Source organism: Lygodium microphyllum, chromosome 6 (genome assembly GCF_053477565.2).
Source record: "Lygodium microphyllum isolate KBCC chromosome 6, Lygodium_microphyllum_v1.1.10, whole genome shotgun sequence".
Taxonomy (NCBI): Eukaryota; Viridiplantae; Streptophyta; class Polypodiopsida; order Schizaeales; family Lygodiaceae; genus Lygodium; species Lygodium microphyllum.
The window spans coordinates 15,082,363-15,105,079 of NC_141140.1; the positions used below are offsets into that span (position 1 = coordinate 15,082,363).

Consider the following 22,717-nt stretch of genomic DNA (forward strand, 5'->3'; position numbering starts at 1 on the left):
TTAAGTGTGTCTTTTGTTATCTCATAGGCACTCAAACATTGGGTCTTTTTAATCCTAACAGCACTTCTCTTTGCTTGCATACATTCACAAACAGTGATTAGACTGGTTGTTTTGATCCAAGGGTGTCCACTAGTGGTAATCGTTTTGTGCTTGGTGATTCATGTATTTCTTGGTTGAGCAAGAAGCAGTCTACAATGGCCACATCTAGCTGCAAAACTGAATACAAGGCAGCATTTACAGCTACATTGGAATGTATGTGGCTAAGATGCCTTTTGGTCGATCTTAATCTGGGATAGCAATCACCCACTCCTATCAATAGTGACAATCAAAGTACCATGGCAATTCCAACAAATCCAATTTTTCATGCTCGCACTATGCACATTGAGGTGCACTATCATTATGTCAGAGAGAGGCTCCATGCAAGGGAGATTGACTTGGTTTATATCCCTATAGAGGACAACTTGGGAAATGTGTTTACGAAAGCTCTCTCTAAACAAAAGTTTGAAGCCTTTCACAAGGCTCTAGGCTTGATACCATTTGGGGATTTATCTACCTATACCCTATATGCATTCACATCATTCACTCAAGAGGGGTTTGTTACACTTATCGTGTTCCTCCTAAGTTTTGGTGTGAACACTCCCTTATCCACACCCACTTTTTACCTTCTAGCAAGTGATGGGTTTTTTTCTCATATAAGCACCCCTCAATGGTACTTAGTACCTTAGGGATTGTACCTTCATATCATTTTGACATAGTGGACATGACATTCCAGCACTCTCCTCTCTTGTTGTTCACTTGTTCGTTATGAGAGAGAGAGAGAGAGAGAGAGTGTGTGTGTGTGTGTGTGTATGCATGTTGTTGAACCCTAACCTAACACAACTTGCTTGGCTTAATCCTTAGAGCGCACGCCCCGTATTTTAAATGGCCTAAGCCCTTGGTCACATGTATCACATATATGTGTTGTTAGTCGCACCCCCCTATACTCCATACATATCCCTCTCACTTCAAAACTTCAACTTCTTCATTCTCCAAAGTTTGAAAGGTGTAAGTGCAAAGCAGTAAACTTTTTTTTTAAATGCTTACAGACTCCCATTTTGAAATCTCTTTTGAATAATCCTTCCACTTTCCTAGACACTCTAGGTGAGTAGTATCCCTACTTCATCTAGAATGAACACCTCATATTCATTCAGACTTATGTAGAAAAAAATTATCATCAAAGAGTTCCAATATCTTATCCCCAAAGGCCAGATTATCAGCTTTACACATTGTTTCTATAGCTAGTTTGCATGAAAAATTGGATGTATCTTGATTGTTGTAGGATTTTGGAGTCTATAAGCCATTTCACCTATCTTCTTGAATGGACCACAATACCTAGGGGACACCTTGTGACATTATCCCATTTTCATGGATTCACATTGCTCAGGTGCCCTAAAATATACTTGCACTCCTAATGGAATATTCTATGTGGGTCAACATAGGCTCTCGCTCTATCTTGTGTCTTCCTAATTTTTCTTTGTTCAAGTTTTAACATTTCCTTCCTATTCTCTATGAAATCTTTGGTTGAATTCATACTCTCCTTTTGTAGACTATTGCACAAGGAACTCAAGAGAATACCATACGTAAGCTTAAAGGGATCGTATCCTATCTAGCAGAAGAGTATTTTGGATCTATCACCCTAAAGAAAGTGGGCAAGTACGTATGCATACCTATACACAAGACCTTAAAAAATCACTACTCCAAGACACAAACACAATGAACTTCATCCCAAGCAAATGCAAGTATCCACTCTAATTGCTCTTTGAGCTGTACATGTGCAATGGTGCTTTGTGATAACAAAAAGAGCTCTTAAGGCTTATAACAGATGTCATATCAAAACTGAATACATGCACATAAAAAGCAATCAACAAAACCAAGACAAGTTAACAAATACCTCAGCACATATGAAACCTCTTTCAAAATCTGAATGAATAGCTCCTGCAGCTTGAGGAGCTTTAGTCAGCTTCCGGATTTGCCAGCATTTGACCTGCACAGAGCATAACATGTCACTACACAACACAAAAGAACTCATAGTGTTTTTATTGAATTTGCATATTCAATTAATCATTAAACTTGTATATCTCAAACTTGAAAGATATCTAGAACAGTGCTATGGAGCTAGCCACTAATGAGCGGTCATCGGTTCTGATGAATAGACATAGTGGGTTACAACAAGGATAGTGCACACTTCCACCTACATAACCCCACTGGGCACATGTGATCAAACCTCAAGCATATCATGGTCAGAGTTGTACATGGAAAGGAGCATGCGGGATAGATCCACCAGAATAGACAGTTACTCTCAACACATTACAAAATTGTAGGAAAACTATGAAGCCATTCCTACCAGAATAGACAGAATCAATGTATGTGAGCTCATTATTTGCTCATTAGGAACTATGTCACCAGGGTAGCATTAGAGAAAATTTGTAAACAAATCAATAATTTCATTGCATAATAAGCACATGCAGGTGTTACGTGTGTACATATTTACATCCTTTGAATTAACTTGTTACAAACATATCTCATCATTCAACTTGATTGTAATTGAATCAATCCTGAGGTAAGTGGTTTAAGCAGAAACATTATCGGCCACAAAGCATAGACATTACACTGACAAACTTGAATGTGTAACTAGTTACCCCCATGGTCAAGTCCCTGTTACCAAAAAGCTTGAAAAGGATTTCAAGATTACATACAATATACTCTAGAATCTGTTTGAAAACATTTTGAGGATAATAAAGTGATCCCTAGCACATGCACTATCTGTCATACATTTTTCACATGTAAAGCAGTGAAAGATTCTATCCACAATTAAACTAGAACAATACTGCAGTCTCTTGGGGACACACAACAGCCAAGTAACAGGAAAACCCCTCGTGCTCCTCCACCAATACTTCAGCTCGGATGAAAATGCAGAACTGTTGCCTAGAACCTCTCTTTAAAACATACAAAATACAAACTCATAATCTCCCAATTTGGCTGTCCCATTGAATTAATAGTCAAGAAAGGAAAGGAGTGCAAAAACCCAAGCTATCTACTGTTACATGGATGAAAAATGAACAGTTAGACCTTCACATGAAAGTTCAAGTTATTTTCACAATCTTGGGATATTTTAATCCGTGTGAGGGTTAAGACTTGAGCTAACAAGCATACAAAAGAAAAATTGCATTTCTACATCATCTTTCTTGCATGCAACCAAACTACTCATCAATAAACTCATGCTTGGATTGCATTGTAAGCACCACCACTTGAGAAGCAGAAATAAGGCTCATCTAGAATGAGTGTATCGAGGATATTCTTTGATCATGAGGAGAATTGAAAAGTCGTAAATTCTTGAGTGTGTACCTGTATGATGCTTGCATGAGTTTAGATTACCTTCTTATGTTTGTGAGGTATGGACTACATACGTGCATGTGTCTGTGTGCACGTGTGTAACAAGTAAGGTGTATGCTTGTGGAGCAACTGGCTAGGACAAAACCATCGGTATGGTGTCTTGTCATCTGTTTGTGCTGCCTAGGAGCAATAATCCAACACCATCAAAGCAAAGACCAGAATATTCCCCTTGTGTAGTACTACCTCCTTCTTCAGCTCTTCTACAAGTTTGCACACTGCCCAGCAACTCTTCTTCTGCACCCTTTATTGAATGCCTTGGCCTCTCTCAGTGGCCCTTTGGACTCCCTAGGTAAGGTAGCCTTTGCCTCTATAGTCTTGTAAGGTTCTTGGGCAGCCAAAATGCACCCATTGGCCAATGCCCTAGCTGCTCAAAGGTGGGAAATCTTGGGGTATACACAGGTGAGCTATGTTTGCAATCCTTCTAGCTCCAATTTTGGGCCTCAGCAAGGGTGTTAGGCTAAAAAAGGAAATAAGCAAACTCTCTTGAGTTTGGTTGCTTTGTCATCTACAAATAGGTGGTCTACTCAATCACTTGCATCCCGACCATCAAGTCTATACCACCTTATGGTGGCCACCTATTTTCTAACTGCTCCCACACCTCCAGCCCCTAGTGACCTGATGACCTGATACTAGCTGCCACCCAGCGCTCTAGAGGATACAGACTACTGCATTTTGATCAAATCTGGTGCATCAACATCTGTCCCATCTTTTTGACACGTCCAGCTTTGTCTTTTCTGCTCCTACAGTCAGGCAGCAGGCTCTTGTTCACTCTATGCACTTGGAACAAGCTCCACGTCATCTTCCATAATTTCATGGAAACTTATTAGTTTCATAAGAAATGTTTCTTTCAAATTAGGGGAGTTTCTTATCATCCTAAAAATTCTGGTGATTCCAAAAAATGTGACGAAGTCTTTCTCACTTTTATCATGTTGATTATAACGCACCTTCAGAATCATGATAGCTGGTGACACACACATCTCTCTCTCTCTCTCTCTCTCTCTCTCTCTCTCTCTCTCTCTCTCTCTCTCTCAACGTTTGTAGAGGCCCTCTTTCAGACCATCAGCTTTGTACACAAAGTACACCACATGCACCCACATAGACTACCTGGGAGAGCTTCCGAGGCCTCTAGGCAACTAGCTCAGGCATGACATGAGACTTCGTAATATGCATAGATCAAGCAATGGTTCCCAAGATGTGACATTGACATGGATTATCTCCCTCCCCCCCTTCCAGTATGATCCTGAATCTGCCTCCATACACCTCTCACACAGAGAGGAACCCAGTCACGTGACAGGATCTATACCAACTACAAACACAACATACAAGCTTTCTACCCCAACAGTCCCTTCCCCCAAAGATGTCATGCTACAAGGACCACTTCATGATGACTACAGCAGATGGCTTCTTTGCGAGACTTGCGATAACTTAACATATACATGCCCCAAAAGATGTGTGTAGCAATCAGCCAGCTTAGAGTCTCCTCTCACCAGCTCGAGATTGAGGTTGGGAGACCAGCCAGCATCCCCAAAGATGAGCGGATCTACATACTATGCCAAACCCCACAAGATGTGTGTAGCAATCGGCCAGCTTAGAGTCTCCTCTCACCATCTCGAGATTGAGGTTGGGAGACCAATCCGCATCCCCAAAGATGAATGGATCTACATACTATACCAGGACAAGGTGGAGAGCGAGAAGCACTACATCTACAAATGTAAGGCCTACAGTAAAACCCAAGCCAAATACCCCACACTATTCAAAGGGGATGCATCTTTCAAACTGGTCAAGGAATCCCCAAACCAATGCTGACTTGACCGGTTCATAGCCAACATCCAACGACTTTGCAAATCACTACCATAGACACTCTCCACATAAGGCCCAGGTGGCAGGCTTTTTGAGAGGGGGTGGGTGTGGTGGGGGTTCGGGTTGGGGGTTGGGGGGTGGGTGGTGTGGGACAATCATAGATTACAAACTTCTTACAAATGGTCACCGCACACACGACATCTACACAACAAAGAATAAGTAGATTGAGGAGGATGTGGAGGGTGAGTTGTGAAATACTCTCTAGGATTAAAGAGTGCCTTTTTGTACTTTCCATGTATGTAATGAACATTTTGGAAAGGTCCATGGGTCTTGTTTGACACTTTTTCTTGATATATTCATGCTTGTCACTTTTATTACATATGTAGCATTGTCCTTGCCTTCCTTGACCTTTGATACTTACAACTTTCCTTTCAAATATTGTTTCTATGATCATTGTAAATAATTTAGTAGTTTTTTCCCTTTTAGCCACATTATAAATAATGATATGGTTGAGAAATGATAAGTAATGCCTATATTTTAAAAGAGTTGACATTGTTTGGAGGTCAATATTGCAGAATTTAATCATTGGACGTGTACATAATGAATAACTAGATCTATTCTCTAAATATCTCATGTATACAAGCTCTATGATCCATACTTTTTAATGTATGTATGAAACGCTTTATTTGACATTTCCTTAAAAGAACACTACAAGAAACATATTTGAAACTCATTTCCTACCTTACCCTTTCCGAAACTTCTAGCTATTATGTCATCGTCAGCCCCCGATCTAACATCTACATTTTGTCTAATTTCAGGTCCTACTCTTATCACTGTCACGAGAATGTGCATTTTTAATGCTTAGCTTTGGCATTATTAAGTTGTGCACATTGGAGATACACATATGAAATGCAAGTCAATTAAGTGACAATGAGACCTTAGTAGTGATCGATCGGTAGCATTGGGGGGAGAGAGAGGGGGGGGAGGGAAAGCCATTGCTGCTGTAACAATTGGTAGGCCATTTTCAACCAGCAAGAGACCCTCCAGGAACTAGTGATATGTCCAAAAGATACAACAATAGGTAACAACAGCATCATATTCAAGGTGCTCCATCAATGGGGAGATAACTTTCACAATTGTCTAGACAAGCAATCTAGACAGGCATCAACTGATTTCTACCATTTTCTAGAGATAGAAGTCTGAATTTTCTCTCTCTTCAACACTCTCTCATCCTCCAACCTAATCTTGTCCTTCCTTATCACTTTCCACCAATATCAACCATTGGAGGTAAAGGATTTGACTAATCTCTACTACAAACCCTAATTCACAACAAAAATGAGGGTTTGACAATCACCTCAAGAAGCATGCTCAAAAATTTGAGTTCTTAGAGACTTGAATTTTAGTCACTAAAATGAGGGTTTGACAATCACCTCAAGAAGCACGCTCAAAATTTTGAGTTCTTAGAGACTTGAATTTTAGTCACTAAAATTGGGGCAATTTCAAAAGATTCGAGTAGCCATTTAGCCAACAAACATTCAGGGCCCAATTTGTCACCCAAAGAGTACAATTGAAGTTGCATAAGGGAAAATTGGTTTGAAGGCTCATTGGTCATGTATGACAACGTGGCAATGGTAGAGTAGGAAATCTCATTGTATTCCATTCAAATTCAATTCAAGATAAAGAAATACCACAAGAGGCACCACTTTTGGGGCCCACATGTTGTCCATTGTCCAAGACTAAGCAATAACATTTGCATTTTCAGTTTATATGAATTTCATGCTTGTTGTAATTGTTAATTAATCATGTCATTACTACCCTCTCCGAGAAGGAAGGCTGGTTGCAACCACTCTACACTTAGATGCCCCCGTCAACCTAACATACACTCAGACAAGCTGCATTTTGCTGCCTGTCTACTTTGACTAATGGTTTATAGCACTCGGGATCCGTCTCCATTGGACGTCACACTACGACTACTCCCTCAACCTATGCCCATAATAGTCATCAACTGTTCAGCAACTCTATCTTTAAGCATTCCATACAATCTTCCATTCATTTACAGCATTCATTCATTTACTTCAAAGTTAACCTTCCTTTTTCTTAGGATTTTTGTGTCATTGTCCAAGTTATTGAGTTTTGTCATCTTCGTACGTTCTGTGTTTTCTGAGTGCAAGCCCACAATATCTTCACACGCAATAAAGGATCATTGCATTTGCAGATGCTAGCTTCTTGTGAACGCCAACAAAGATTTCATTGCTTTTCCCTTTGGGCCACGCTCTCAGACCTTGAAGTTCCTTGATCAAAGATATTTTGAGCTCTTCCTCTTAGCGCTTCTATACATGAGTCCTTGCAGTCTGCAGCATGACCCACAAAGAGTACCAACCACTTCTTCAAACCCCTTGCCAAAATGAATTCATCCATCCTTGACCAAAAGCCCACTCCAAGGGGGTGATACTAGCTCAGGCTCTAAAGATCCAATGCTGCAAACACCCCATCCACTTTAGGAGCCAACCACATCACTATTTTAACTCCTATACCTTAGACTTCATACAACAATGCTTAATGAGGGATATTGGGAGACATCCATTGGTACTAGAGTGGTGTCTCCCCTCTTTTCTTTAAAGCACTTGAGATAGTCATAAACATTAGTTTCATAATTCATTTCCTTTATTTATCATGACGACAACATTACTAATCAACATATATGTAACTTTCCAAGTCTCATAGATTATTTAAACCTTTTGACGTAATTAATACAATTTTCATTTTCTCTTTCTTTCTTGGGTTTAGAGGGGAGGAAGAGTGATTGAGACAAAGAGAAGCCCTATCTATTAGACTTCATACTACAATGCTTGATAAGGGATATTGGATGACGAGTTAACACAAATGTTTTATATAAGAAACACAAGCTAATCACAACACGTAAAAGCTAGGGAAAAAGGGCAAAGACTTACCTCATCTGGACCTGCTGTGAAAAAATAGATCAAATTAATAGCACTGAAGCCTGTCTTGATTATCTTTGGGAGTGCACTGATATAAGAAGAAGACAAAAACGTTGTGTTAGCAATACTTTTAGTACATAGGAAAAAATGCAAACTCCCCATAAATACATTTAAACCATTGTGCACATCTTCTTAAATGTATGATAGATTTGGCATACCATCTATTGAACTATCTTGCACATCACAAAGAAATACATGAGGAAATGAAACAACTAACTAGAAGTTCTAATATAGCTTTAGATGGACAAAGGAAAAAAAAACTCCAAACTCTCTAGGATCTAGATAAAGATTGTACATACTCTCTACGAACAAATGGAAGAGGATCCATGACAGTTCAAAGACTACAAGGAGGAGGAGAGAAGCTTTTCTCAGGCTGTGATTTTGTCACCTTCTTCTTTTTTACCTACATTATAGACCATCCAACTGGTTACTTATTCAAGCTTTGTAATAGACTTGCCCTTGTCGTAATAGACTTCTCCCTATTACATAATTTGAAATATGGAAGTCCCTTACAAGGCTACTCTATTTTTGCATTTTGCCTTGGGATATTTCGTTCCAAGGAGTCTCATTAATAGGACTTAAACTCTTCTTCAAAGAGAAACTAATGGAAATAGAGATATTAAGCTAGTGGACAATGAAAAAATATGAATACAATCAAATGGAGGCACAATCTAAATCCAAGCAAGCTCACATACCAAAATGTTTTGGTGCCCAATTGCCACATCATCACATGTACCACATGCTTGTCAATTTGCACCCTCTCTACCACCAACCTACTCACACCCTCCCGTGTGCATCCACCAATTCTACCATCACCACCTACAGCCTTTTCTCTACCCACCGCCATTGTCTTGTACTTGCAAGGCTTTGTGATGCTTCTCCACCCCTTCACACATCTCTAGCCCCACTTTCCTTTCTTAGCTAAGTTTCTTGATGCTCCCTTTGCAATACCTTCCCCCTACTTTGGCTAACCAATTGCCAAGTCACACAAGAGGTCCTTGAAGAACTCAAAAGACACAAAGGAAACCTTTGGTCTGACACCGTCTTAACCCCCGATTGCACCCAAGTCTCTCACTTTGTGAGTAGTCCTCTTTGAGGAACAACTCCCATTTGTCTCGGCTACAAAGGGGAGTTGGAGGAGACTATGGTCTATGGACAAAAGGCACCCCTGCATCTACCTCATCCCACCATGGCCAAGTAGTGCTTCGACTTTGTCTAGTTGTTCACAAAGTACCTACTAAGGATGATGAAGATCCCATCGATATCAATGCTTCCATGACAATATCAAACCTGCAAATCCGAATTCCCAGTTACATAAATTGCAAAAAGTGACAAATATTCCAATAAACCTCAAAGAAATTGCACACAAATGCAGCCCAAATTTCAGCATGCATATGTTTTGGTGAAAATGCCCCAAATTTGGGGTTATTTCAGCTTGCATTCCCTTGCAGAAAATGCCCAACTTCCGGGATATTTCAGCCACCAAATTCAAGGTATCCCAGCCCGAATTCCTTTGCTGAAAACGCCCCAAATTTGAAGGTAGTTTCAGATCCCAAATGCCCCAAACTTAACCGCATTTCAGCTTGCATTTCTTGCTGAAAATATCCCAAATCTAGGTGGAATTTTCACATCCCAAATACCCCAACTTTGGGGACGATGTAGCTGCACTTCAATCCTTGCTGAAAGAGCCCCGATTTCAGGTTAATGAATGATCCAAAATGCCACAAATTTGACTTGGAATAGTAGCTTAGCAGCCAAGATGTCAAACTCAAAGCTTTCTTGAAATAGTAGTTTGATAGGTAAGATGTAAAGCTCAAGTACTTCCATTTGAAAATTGATGTAAACTCAGCCTAAGTCCACATAAACAAAAGAGATGTCATGCTTGGACCATGGGAAGGTGTTGAAATTACATGGACCTTCACTGTATTGCTATAGTCTAAAAACATAGGAACTAGCACTAAACGTTAGGCATGGAAAAGGGCATGAGAACTAGCTCTACTGTGGTGGAAAAGAGAGCCTTAATAGGTAAAATCTTAGTTAGAGGATTTGGTGAGGAGTGGCATCCACCTCACTTGTGATGTTAAGGAACGCTTGGGTCTTAGTTGATGTATTGAGCCTATATAGCAAGCATCTCATGAATAAACAAAAATATGCTTTTTTATCTCTATCATTGTGTCACTCGTCTTTCTCACATTGTCTTGCTTCCTCTCTTTCAATTCTTGGTAACCACATGCTAGCACAATGAGCATATACATATTCAATCCACATTGAGTGCTAGTATCTTTTTGATCTCCATGATTGGAATTTCAAATAATGTTGTCCACCTGGCACTTGGAGACTCTCTAAAAATGCTCCAATTGCAATCTTTAGGAAGTCTAAGGCATCCAAATAAAACACACAAGCATCTAGAGCATCAAGTTGTAAAAAATGGTTTGAACAAAAGTGCCTCCTACGTAGACTGCCTAGGAGGGTAGAACACTCCAAAACCAGCCCTGATTTGCTATAATCTAGCTCTCATCCAACTGTGGCCTACTGCCTACATGGCAAGGTTCTGAATCTGAAGGAGACCACAACTCAACTACACTTTGACCATTAAACAGATTACCTAGAACCACTCTTAATTTCCAAAAATTTGAACAATAATGTACCCATGGTCTAGGAACCTTCGTCAAAGAGGGAGACAACAAATTATATGCCAAGGTCAAAAGAATTGATGGAAACTATTGATCAAATAAGGAAGGATCTGAAACAAAGATGCTTGATGGGTGTCTTATTCTAGCCTAGAATAGCCACCATAGAAGCTAATGGAATCATAATGTAAAAAGCACCAATCGAGGAACCTACAAGAGTCCCTCTTAAGCTAAGAATTGCATTCCATGCTGATTAGCCTCTTAAATAGCCCCAAAACATGTGTACTTAATGAAAATGCAAAATCGGTGTGCAACTTAAGGGAGCTTCTATGAAACCCTAATTTGGGAGGGTCCATCCACGTCTATAAATAGAAAAGCTGCCCCTATTCAATCTTCATTCCTTTTATGCAAGTTTTTCACGTTGACGTGAAGATCTTCGCCATCAACCTTCCTCCACATGGCTGTCCAGTCTTTGTGACTGTTGCCGTCACTCCGTCTGCTACTCCAGCCCCTGGCGACTGCCCTTCTAGCTACCCCTTGCTGCCTAGCACTTCTTCCACTGCTGCGTTTGACCCCAGACAGCCATCACCAGCCCTAGCTGACCCCTCTTCTGCTGCATTTGGTAGTTTCAGCCATCGCCAGCATCCTTGTGCATCTCCACTGCTGTCCCCGAGCATCCTACTACTTCCGATGATCTGTCTTTTGGTCTTTCACAGCCTTCAACACACTCCTACTCATGGTTACAGCACTTGGGACCCATCTTCAGTGGACACCACTCTCCGATGCTCACCACTCTGCCCTTGAGCATTCTATACACTCTTGCATTCAATTATTGCATTGATTCATTCCCTCCAAAGTTCTCCTTCTCTCTCTATTTGTGTTTGTATTTTTGCATTTTGAGTTTTGCATTTTGCGTTTGAGTTTTGCACATCACTATCTGTGTCTTTGTGTGTCTGCCATGGTCGTACACTCTTGTGTTTCCTCGATGCAAACCCTAGTGATTTCTTCACATAGCATCAAAACTAGGGCTCTTGTAAAGAGTATCCTACAGATATTATAGAGTGCTCGGTAATGTGCGAGGCACATGAACAACTCGTAACCAAATCACAATGTCTTAGTCACCTTCTTCAACAACAGGGGAAAACTAAAAGGGTAGTCACTAGGCATCCTATTGCTTCCAGTGATCTGCATTTTGGTCTTTTACACCCTTTAAGATACTCCTACTCGTGGTTACTTTAAGTGTGAAACGGAAAAAGGAAAGTGAACACAAAGAGAAGGAGACAAAGGGAATGCAAGAGAGAGAAGGAATAATGTGACTACAATGGCTGAAGATACAAGGCCACAACAGTTGGCCCCAATACGCAACTCTACTCGTCAATGTGGACGGCAAACGATAGCAAGGGGATGAGAGAATGAGGAGGTCTGGATGATCACAAAGGATCAATGATGGATAATGGATGATGAAAGTGGGAGGGTAGACCACCTATATATAGGCGAAAAAGAGGAAAAACCCTAATGTGGTCAAACCCCTAAAAATTTGCCAAAAGTGCACAAAAAGAAATGGGTAGGCCACCAATATATAAGAAAAAAAGAGGGAAAACCCTAAATGTGATCAAACCTTGAATGTGGTCAAACCCCTAAAAAATAGCCAAAGTGCACAAAAAGAAATGCATTAATGTGCCCTCCATCTAAAGTATCTAAAACACACAAAATAACAAACAAAGACAATGTCAAAGCTCCTAATGTCCTCGTCTCATTCAAACTAAGGCTCGCGTGTAGGAGATGACCACACAAGACACACAAGTGCTAGCACCCTCTCTTAGATTCTGGATGTGGCAAAAGGCCAAAGGAGATGCAAATCAGAGGGTGGTAGAAAGAGTGCTAATGCCGATGTAGTCCATCAACGAAGAAAGTCAGTCAAGGAGCAAGAGCCCCTCTCCATAGAAAAATCTGATCAAACGGAAGGTCACCAAAGGGCTAAGGAAACAAAGAAGTCTCAAACAGATCACTCTTGAAAACTCCACTCGAGGATGGGTAAGCCAAGCCTCGAACCCAACTATGAGAAGATGGCAAAGAACTATTGAAGGTGCCATTAGCTGTAGATCCACCCTCACTCCCAAACGAAGGTAAGGGTATACTCTCCAACACTTTTCCTCGAGATGCGAGGTTTTCTCACAATGAGGACATGTGAGATATCCTCTACGCTTCCCCACAAAAGTTGTATCAAAGTCGAAAGATGACTCCAACTTCTTCCTCGTCCCTTTCTTTTGCTCGGCTTGTCCTATACCTGCAGATAAAGTCGCATAAGCACAACCATATGCACAGGCTCTACAAGAATCTGTCTCACTGTGACACACGTTTTGCTCAAGCACCAATAGGACTAGCTCCTCCCATGTAAGAGTTTCCTAACTACGAGAAGTGAGAAGATTGATGTAGAACACATCATTTGTCGGTGACAAAAGATGTGAAAGGAGTGTCACAGCTAGGTTCTTTAAAGAAATGTTTGTACCAAGGAATAAAAGCTCATTCTAAATTTCCTCCATCTTGTGGATGTGATCCCTCATCATAGGGGAATCTACGACAAAAAGCTATTGGAGCTTCAACTCAAGAGATGCTTGATGCCCAAATGTCTACATCTGAAAGAGAGATGTCGATCTTCTTTAAATCTCTGTAGCGGTATAGATACAAACATGTATGAGCACAGAATCTATACAACTCAATTAGAGAAAAGAGCTAGCTCTGGCATTCAACCAATCCCATAAATCTGCGAATCCACAGTTACACCATCATGAGAATCCACAGTAGGTTGAGGTATAGGGACTGTAACAAAATCCCAAAGGTCACAATCATCGAGGCGACACTCCATGAGGCACAACTATACAGGATAGTTTGTCCCATCCAACTTGTCTACTGCCGAGAGCGAGGGTAGGACTAGCATGTGCTCAAGAGATGCCATCAATATGCCAATCAGGAACTAGAAGCGCCGAAAGAATATAACAAGAAAGAGTAATAAGATGGTGCTCGGTCAAAATGATCTCAAACCACACAATCCCCCATAGCATACACGTCGGCCACCATAAATGTCCTTCAATAAAGTATCTACAAGAAAACAAAGAAGATGTTGCCACACAAATAAAGACAACCAAAATAAGAGATGTCCTCAAGATAATTGGGGTCTGTCAAGCCATGGTATAGAAAAAGACTGACTGGGGCAAGGTAGACGAGGAGTATCCGATGCCGAAGGGAACACACAATGCAAGTAGAGAGAGGGAGCACTAAATGCAAAGGAAAATAGGTCTTCAACCTGTAAACACAACCAATCCAGGGACTCATCAAGGACCAGGAGTGCCCGGAAAGCGAGTCCATGTAGTAAATGCAAATCTGCCTGGATGTTGGCCCGCAATGGAGGCCACTCAGATGACATATGATGTTTAGGTCAAAAGAATCTGTCTAATATGAAACACAGCAAAACTCACTTGTTGGCCTACAATGGAAGCTGCTCATATGAAATATGATGTTTAGGTCAAAAGAATCTATCCAATATGAAACACAGCAAAACTCGCTTGTTGAGCCAAGAAGCTGCTTCCCAAGCCTGAAATAGGCCGCCCAGGTCAGTAATATGTCCACCTCGTCTGAAGGCCATCCATGCTGTGTTGATGCCGCCCACGTAAGAAGAGTGGCCGCCCTGTTGAAAATGCAAGTCTGGCTGCTTGTAAACAGGCTGCCCAAGCTGCTGTAATGCTGCTCAGCACTAATTAATGGCTGCCCAACCTGGGAAGAAGCACCCTCGTGCAAAATGCAAAATGTTCATGTCAAACCAAGCCTACTATGGGGCTGGAGATAGGCTGCCCTACACTGTTGAATGTCAAACACAAGGACTGCAACACGTGGATGGCGCCCATCTAGTTTTGTCGTGGACAGCACGCTCCTCTTCGAGATCTCCCGCTCCCATGCGTGGCTCTGATACCATGTGAGAGTGCACAACAGATAGAGGACAGTGAATACAAAGAGAACGCAGAGAGAAGCAACAATATCACTGCAATGATTGAAGGTACAAGGCTGCAACAGTCAGCCCCAACATGCAGCTCTATGCATCGATGTGGGTGGCAAACAAAAGCAAGGGGATGAGAGAATGAGGAGGGCTGGCTGATCACAAAGGAAATATGATGAATAATGGATTATGAAAGTGGGAGGACAAGCCGCCTATATATAGGCGAAAAAGAGGGAAAACCCTAATGTAGTCAAACCCCTAAAAAATAGTCAAAAGTGCACAAAGAGAAATATGCTAATGTGCCCTCAATCTAATGTGTCTAAAACACAATGACAAACAAAGACAATGTCAAAGCTCCTAATGTCCTCGTCTAACTCAAACTGAGGCTCACAAGCAAGAGATGACCACACAAGACACGATTGCTAACAGTTACAGCACTCGAGATTCTTCTTTGGTGCACGTCACTCTTCGACACTCACCGCTCTGCCCTTGAGCATTCTGCACACTCTTATGCGCATTAACTGCATTGTTTCATTCACTTCAGGGTTCTCCTTCTCTCTATTTGTGTTTGTGTTTTTGTTTTTTTGAGTTTTGTGTTTTGCGTTTTGTGTTTGATATTTAGGGTTTGAGTTTTGTATGTCACTATCTGTGTCTTTGTGTTTCTATCGTGGTCATACACTCTAATGCAAATCCTAGCGGTTCCTTCACATGGTATCAGATTAGATGCTCTTGTAAAGAGTATCCTACAGATATTGTAGAGTGCTAGGTTTTGTGTGAGACACGATCGACTCGTAACCAAATCACAATGTCTCGGTCACCTTCTTTTCAGGACCCCATAATGTCTTATCAAGCTTCGACATCATTGGAGGCCCTAAGCAAGCATTATGGACTTGGTGAGGAAGACGACACCCCACCTTCACCTTCACCTTCTTTATTTTCTCCTATTCCAAATTTTAGTCTCATGACAAAGGAGTTTAAAGTGTACTTGAACATCACATATAGTCGATCTTACACCCCTCCTACCAATGTTGCTACACCATCCAAGCTGGTTGGTGAGACTGGCCACCTCTCAAATCATGGAGGACATACAACATTCAAGACAACTAGTGGCCCATCTTCTTCATTTCAGCCAGGCCCAATGTCAGGTTTGCACAATCACTATGAGCCATATGAATCAAAACTCTCTTCTGTTTCACCTTTTGTTGTGCAAGATCTGGATGATTTTTTGAATAAAAACATCCATGGAGGGGGATCTCAAAGCAAGCATCCTTCATCACGTATATCTACATCTTCCGCTTCATTTGAGCATGTAAACCACTTTTCTCAAATCCCTCCCATCCCACCACACATCAATTTCCTCGCCTCTTCATTCCAAACCTTTGAATTACACTCCACATCCGCATCCTCCACATTCGGAGTTGGAACCTTTGTTTCCGCTCCAAGCACATTCTCATTCTCCATTCCATACGTGCACTTTCGTACCCCTTCACATCATGATACATTGTTAGGGAGAATGCCACCCTTTAACACTATATCGTCCACTTACCCTTAAGCCTCTTTGCACCATGGGGCCTTGTTACAGGGCATTCCATCCTTTGTCACTATTCCCTCCATCTCGCCACTAGTGAGTATATCATTTCGCACTAGGACAACTATGATGGGCATCCCCCTTTCTACCCCCAATCACCCACCTCCTGTAACCTCTCAAACACACGGATTTCCATCCTCTGCTTATGGTGTGTCATCTCACATCCCTTGAGTCACTCCTACGCAAGGATTCCAATCCTGTGCTCCACATGTCCCTATCCCTCCACCATAGGCTCCTCATGTGATTACCATGTCCATACCCAATCAGCCCATACACACATTTAAATCCACTGTGCACACTTCTCACATGCATGGAGGGCACTCTAGAACTACTTCCCAAGTGTACGCCACTCCCCCACCCTATCCTCCTTATCCACCCTACCTGTATTCCACACCTTATCCATCTCATAGCACTATCACTCCTGCTGTAATGGCCAAGAATGCCTCTTCACGGATAAGACTCGTTTTAATGGGTCAAATTTCACCACTTGGTCAAACTTCATGTAACAAGTGCTTCAATCTCAAGGACTTTGGAACCTCGTCGTTGATCTAAAGCCTATACCAAACCCTCGATCAGCTCACCCTAATCTCATCCCTCAATGGAAAGCCCACAATGCCACAACCAATGTTGAGTTAATGTAGGGATTGCTTCCTGAGTTCCACTGTCAATTACAACATTTTCTCCTCGCATCTAAGCGAGGGAGTCATCTCATTTGCCGCTATGTGGCATGAGATCGCACTTGATGTATCAATCTTGATTTTGAGCTTCATAAGTTTTCCATTAAGAAAGGGGATAATCTGAAAGTCAACAAGTTGGCTGAATATCAACAATTACTCACGCGGAATTTGCCACTACAAGCTCCTCAAAGTCACGTTTTTCTTGAACAAGTTACCTGACAAATACCTCCATTTTATCCAGTACATTATCTCACTATGCAGATTGCCGGCCCTCTATAAGTTTGAGTGTTAATTCTTGTGGTACACACGGCTGCACAATCAAGTCCACAAGAAAGCCTCCACATGGCCTTACTTTTGAGCAAAGGGGGTTGGTTACCTCTTCTTTGAGAGGAAAAACCAACACTTGCAAAAACTCACAAGATGCCAAGGTAATCCAATCAAAGGGTGATGCCTCTTCCTCAAATGGAACCAAAGAAACAAAACCCATTTCGCAACAACTCCCTAAGAAAAAAAGGTTTTGCATACATTGCTACAAGTCGAGCCATGTGGATAAGAAGTGTTGTACCAAAGCAAAAAGGTCTTCCACCTAGAAAACCGCGGCAAACTCCTACGACTACCTCCACTCCGACTAGCCAATCCAATCTGGTTACACCTCTCGCTACTGCACTATCTGCTCCATCTACCCCAATGGCTACTAGACATGTAGCATGCAGATAGCCTCAACAGCCTATATCTTCCACTATTCCTAAAGGATTAGCATATTGGTCTATTAGTACTGATTCCATTGCACTCTACACATCCACTTCACATTCACCTCCATCTAGGATTACCTCACCACCTTATCAAGGATTTCATTAGCAAAGCCCTGCTATTGGCAACGATCAACATCTGGCTCCTCTTCCTTCTTCGGCATCGACATCCACGATTGTGGGGGTTACTACCCTTCTTGGTATTCTCTCGGTTTCGTCACTTGTCTTCGACATCGGCCTTTTCCCTCCTATTGTGCCTTCTCCTTTACATTGCATGGTGTTATCATCTTTGTAAAGGGTGCTTCGCCGAGTGATCAATTTTTCCAAGAGGGATATTGTCCAACTGGCACTACATAAGCATTCTCAACATGTAGCATCCTTTGCATCTCATTGTGCAAAGCACCCCTAGGCGAACCCTGAGCTATCTCCCCCAAAGGTTCTTACACCACACCATCACCACTTCCCTCATCATCGACACCCTCGAGCATATGGGTAGCTTGTTTATTTTGTGATGGGTTAGACCTAACCACCCCTTCTCATTCTCCCATATGATACAATTACTTAATTGACCGCCAACCATCTCTCCAAACACCTTTATATTTATATATTTTAAAAACCCAAAGAGAAAAACACATAGTTCATTGTGGTTCCATCCACCTTTGCAGGACTTGGTAGGCCATTGAGCAACCGACGAGCTATTGAGAAGCCACTTCTTCCATTCACACACTTCATTTAGGGTTTTGCACTAGCAATCCCAAAAAGGAGTAGTGTCCACATTCTAGCCATTTTTTCAGTGGGCACACACACCATGGTGTGGCATCCTAGACAACTTACCTTCCTCTTCTCCTTCAAACGCCATACCCCTACTAGAGGACATCACAATTCGTGGTCACCCTCCCTCTTCTCCTTCAGACGCCATGTCCCATCACTCAAGTCTTGCATTTGTTGGAGGCTCCACCCTACTGGCATCATCATCAAATTGTTGGCAACAACACTCCTACCTTGGTGTCAATCCTCCATAGTTGGCAACCTCTTCCACTCCCTTTAGGCTTCACCAGAATTGCATTTAGCTGCTTGGAGACCTGCTCCACATCTAACATTACCTTCACCAACCTAAAGTCAACATCTTCTTGCCTGGTATCACCCCATGTCTAGCCTCAATTTTTGAAGCCCCAGATCCCATCACTCAAGTCCTGCATTTGTTGGAGACTCCACCCTATTGGCATTATCATCAAATTGTTGGCAACAACACTCCTACCTTGGTGTCAATCCTCCATAGTTGGCAACCTCTTCCACTCCCTTTAGGCTTCACCAGATTTGCACTTAGCTGCTTGGAGACCTGCTCCACATCTAACATTACCTTCACCACTCCCTTTAGGCTTCACCAGATTTGCATTTAGCTGCTTGGAGACCTGCTCCACATCTAACATTACCTTCACAAACCTAAAGTCAACATCTTCTTGCCTGGTATCACCCCATGTCTAGCCTCAATTTTTGAAGCCCCAGATACCAACGTTTTTGGGTTGACCGATCTTCACAAGCTACATTTGCCCTCCCCATGGTTATTCCTTCATCTAGCATCATTATCCATCCCCTAGCATCAACATCTAGGCTGCTCTCCATGCATTTGAATGCTCTAACAAACTCTCGGATTTGCATTTGCTGCCCACGCCATCTTTCTAGCATTCAAGGGCTACGGTTCACTCCCTTTACTCATCTTCTTCATCCCTGACGACATCAGAGAACTACCATTCACTCCCTCGGCAATTGTTATTCACCTTCTAGTGATTACTTCCATAGCCCACTGCTCAGAGGACTGCATTTTTCTCCCTTCACTGTGCAGATTTCCCACATGTGTTGCAACCTGATTCAAACCGGACAATACAGTTATTTTCTAAGCTTTGGCTCCGTTGCATTAGCTTTTCTTCTCATAGCATGATTCAATGTATCATCACCTTGTTTTTCTTGTGTTTCTGAGTTCTCTTCTCTCTCAATGTTTGCCGTACACACTCAGTGTTTCTCCCCGCAAACCCTATTGTCTCTTTGATGTCTGTGTCATTTTCTTGACATGGTATTAGAGCATACCCGTTTTCTTGACACGAACACCCTTTGTTCAATGCCTTGCCCTATCCTCTCTATGGTAACTACTTGGACTCCCTTAATAAGATATCCATCGCCTTGTCTTGGTAGGCCACTGGGCAACCACCGTGCACCCTTGTCCAATGCCCTAGCTACTTTGGGATGAAACATCTTGTGTAAACCCGGCTTAGCCTTCTTTTCTAGCCGTGTTTTGGGCCTAAGAGGGGGTGTTGAGCTAAGAAATGCATTCCATGATGATTAGCCTCTTAAACAACCCCAAAACGTGCTTATTTAATGAAAAACCCAAAATCAGTACGTGATTTGAGAGAGTTTCTATAAAACCCTAATTTAGGAGGGTCCATCCATATCTATAAAAAGACTGGCTACCCTCATTCAATCTTCGTCCCTTTTATGCAAGTTTTTTGCATTCACATGAAGATCTTCGCCATCAACCTTCCTCCACATGGCTGTCCAGCCTTTGTGATTGCTGCCACTACTCCGTCTGCTGCTCCAGCCCCTAGCAACTACCCTTCCAACTGCCGCCTACTGCCTAGCACTTCTTCCACTACTGCATTTGGCCCCAAACAACCATTGCTAGCCCCAGTTGACAGCTCTTCTATTGCATTTGATCATTTCAGCCATCGTCGACATCCTCATGCATCTCCACCGCTATCGCATGGCATCCTCCCGCTTCTAATGATCTGCATTTTGGTCTTTTAAACCCTTCAACACACTCTTACTGGTGGTTACAGCACTCGGGATCCGTCTTCAGTGGAGGTCACTCTCTGACACTCATCTCTCTGCCCTTGAGCATTCTGTACACTCTTACATTCATTTACTGAATTGATTCGTTCACTTCACAATTCTCCTTCTCTCTCTATTTGTGTTTGTGTTTTTGCATTTTGTGTTTTGCATTTAGGGTTTGAGTTTTGCATGTTGCTATTTGTGTCGTTGTATTTCTGTCATGGTCATACACTCTTGTGTTTCCTCAATGCAAACCCTTGCGGTTTCTTCAGTCTCTACTTACCGGCAAGTGACAACACCATCAAAATCTGCAGGTGCAAGCCCAACAAGCCTGAGGGGAGGTTAGAAAAGTAAACTAGAGGCTGTTAGCACTAGGCATATGTGTGTCCCACAAGAGAAAGCATTACCTTATCATGTACAAGGAGTAAACAATATAAACAAGACACAAGTATAAAAGCTTAAGAGAATTTACAGTAAAAATCCAGTTGTCCATGTCTATGCTAAAGTTAATCCTACGCGTTTTCACCTTCAATGTAATGTTATCAACCTGAGCAATAGTGCAGCTTTACCATAACCTGTGTAAGAACAAACAGCTGGCAAGTTTGCTGTATGCGAAGCAAAAGAAATGCTTGCTTGATTGTATCTTAGTTCTTTGCATGCAAATAAATCCAGGTAGATCACTGTCAGAAAGAAACTTATTCTTTGTTACCTCTGCAGTTGGTTTTCTTTGCAGTAGGCTGCAGCTTCATCAGGAGGCATGTCAGCCAGCTTCTGCTCCAGCACTCCACTAAATGGGATAATCGATTCACCACCATGCTCCTGGACCCTAAAAGCAAGCCAGTATGTTATTAAAGGATAAGCACTTCCCAATTAATCTTCATAGCAAATAATAACCAGACTTGACATGCTAATCACACGAGATTACAGAGAGAGTAAGATGGAGTTCCAGAGAACTAACCAGTTGTGAATTTTTGGCAACCACTTGTTCTTCTTTCTCTGATAATCTTTTTCTGTCACGTTCACCTGTATCAGATAACAGAGTGATTCTGTAAAGTAAGTAGACATGGAGAGAGTCCTGTGTAGTTGCGCAAAGAGAACATGGAACAAGTCCTGCCTATTCATGCAAGGCTAGTGACAATATTCAATGCTAACGTGTCAATGCTTTTTTAATCACCACAATCACTATTATCTACTCCAATAATGCCAAGAGAGAAACTTCAATCAATGGAACCCATAAAATGCTAAACACAAAATCCAGGGCATAGCCAAAAAGACTGACCAAATATACAACTGGCTTTGATGTTAGCAACTGGAAGGTATTCAAAAACTCAATGTCGGCTGATTTCCAGTCAACAAGCCTCACTTCATGACCTTCCTTTAATGCATCTTGAACCTGAAACCAGAAAAGTTGGTCATGAGTAGCCAGTTAGGGTTTCCCTCTATATAATCATTTCTGAAATGAGTAGAAGTAACAAGGCTGGTATTTTTAACTTGGGTACCTTTTTGCAGCATTCTAATTCGAGTTTCAACTGTTTGTCATTACTCCTCTTTAGAGCCTTTTCTATGTCCTCAATTTTTCTCTCCATAAACTCCATATCCTGAGACAATATCAGTTTTTAATACATAGACAGTACAATAAAAGAACACATCTCAAAGTGTCAGTCTCCCTGCAAAGATTTAAGCTACTCATTTCAAAGCCAATATAAATGTATGCTCTGCTGCTGTGTTTGCACTAACACGAAGCACATTTTAGCCTGTCAACGTTCTTTTCCTCCATGTGATTTTTGTTTCTTTATGGCTGGTGGTAATCATTATATTTGCGATTAAGAGACGGTTTGTGTGTCAATTGAAATTTGTCATGTTCATACACTACACTCTCTACACGATTGTTCCCATCTCTTTGTGCTTTGTTTGTACTATTATATTGAAATGTTGAACCTTTTTGGTTCTTTGGGCTGGTTGACCATTAGTACCCTAGGTATTTCTTACCCTCTCGATTCTCTATTATCATATTGTGTGCCATCAATT

General features: G+C 41.7%; 1 protein-coding gene across 1 annotated transcript in view; it reads right to left on the reverse strand.

The window, feature by feature from the left end:
• Nucleotides 1-22,717, reverse strand: part of LOC148034319 (GTP binding protein) — a 73,545-nt gene that overhangs the window by 22,245 nt on the left and 28,583 nt on the right. The window contains exons 5-10 of the mRNA XM_087679271.1: nt 22,189-22,287; nt 21,969-22,082; nt 21,648-21,712; nt 21,399-21,515; nt 8,184-8,259; nt 1,931-2,023 (exon numbers count right to left, since the gene is read on the reverse strand). Of these exons, the coding sequence (XP_087535397.1) occupies nt 1,931-2,023; nt 8,184-8,259; nt 21,399-21,515; nt 21,648-21,712; nt 21,969-22,082; nt 22,189-22,287 (564 nt within the window). The remainder of the gene's footprint in view (nt 1-1,930; nt 2,024-8,183; nt 8,260-21,398; nt 21,516-21,647; nt 21,713-21,968; nt 22,083-22,188; nt 22,288-22,717) is intronic.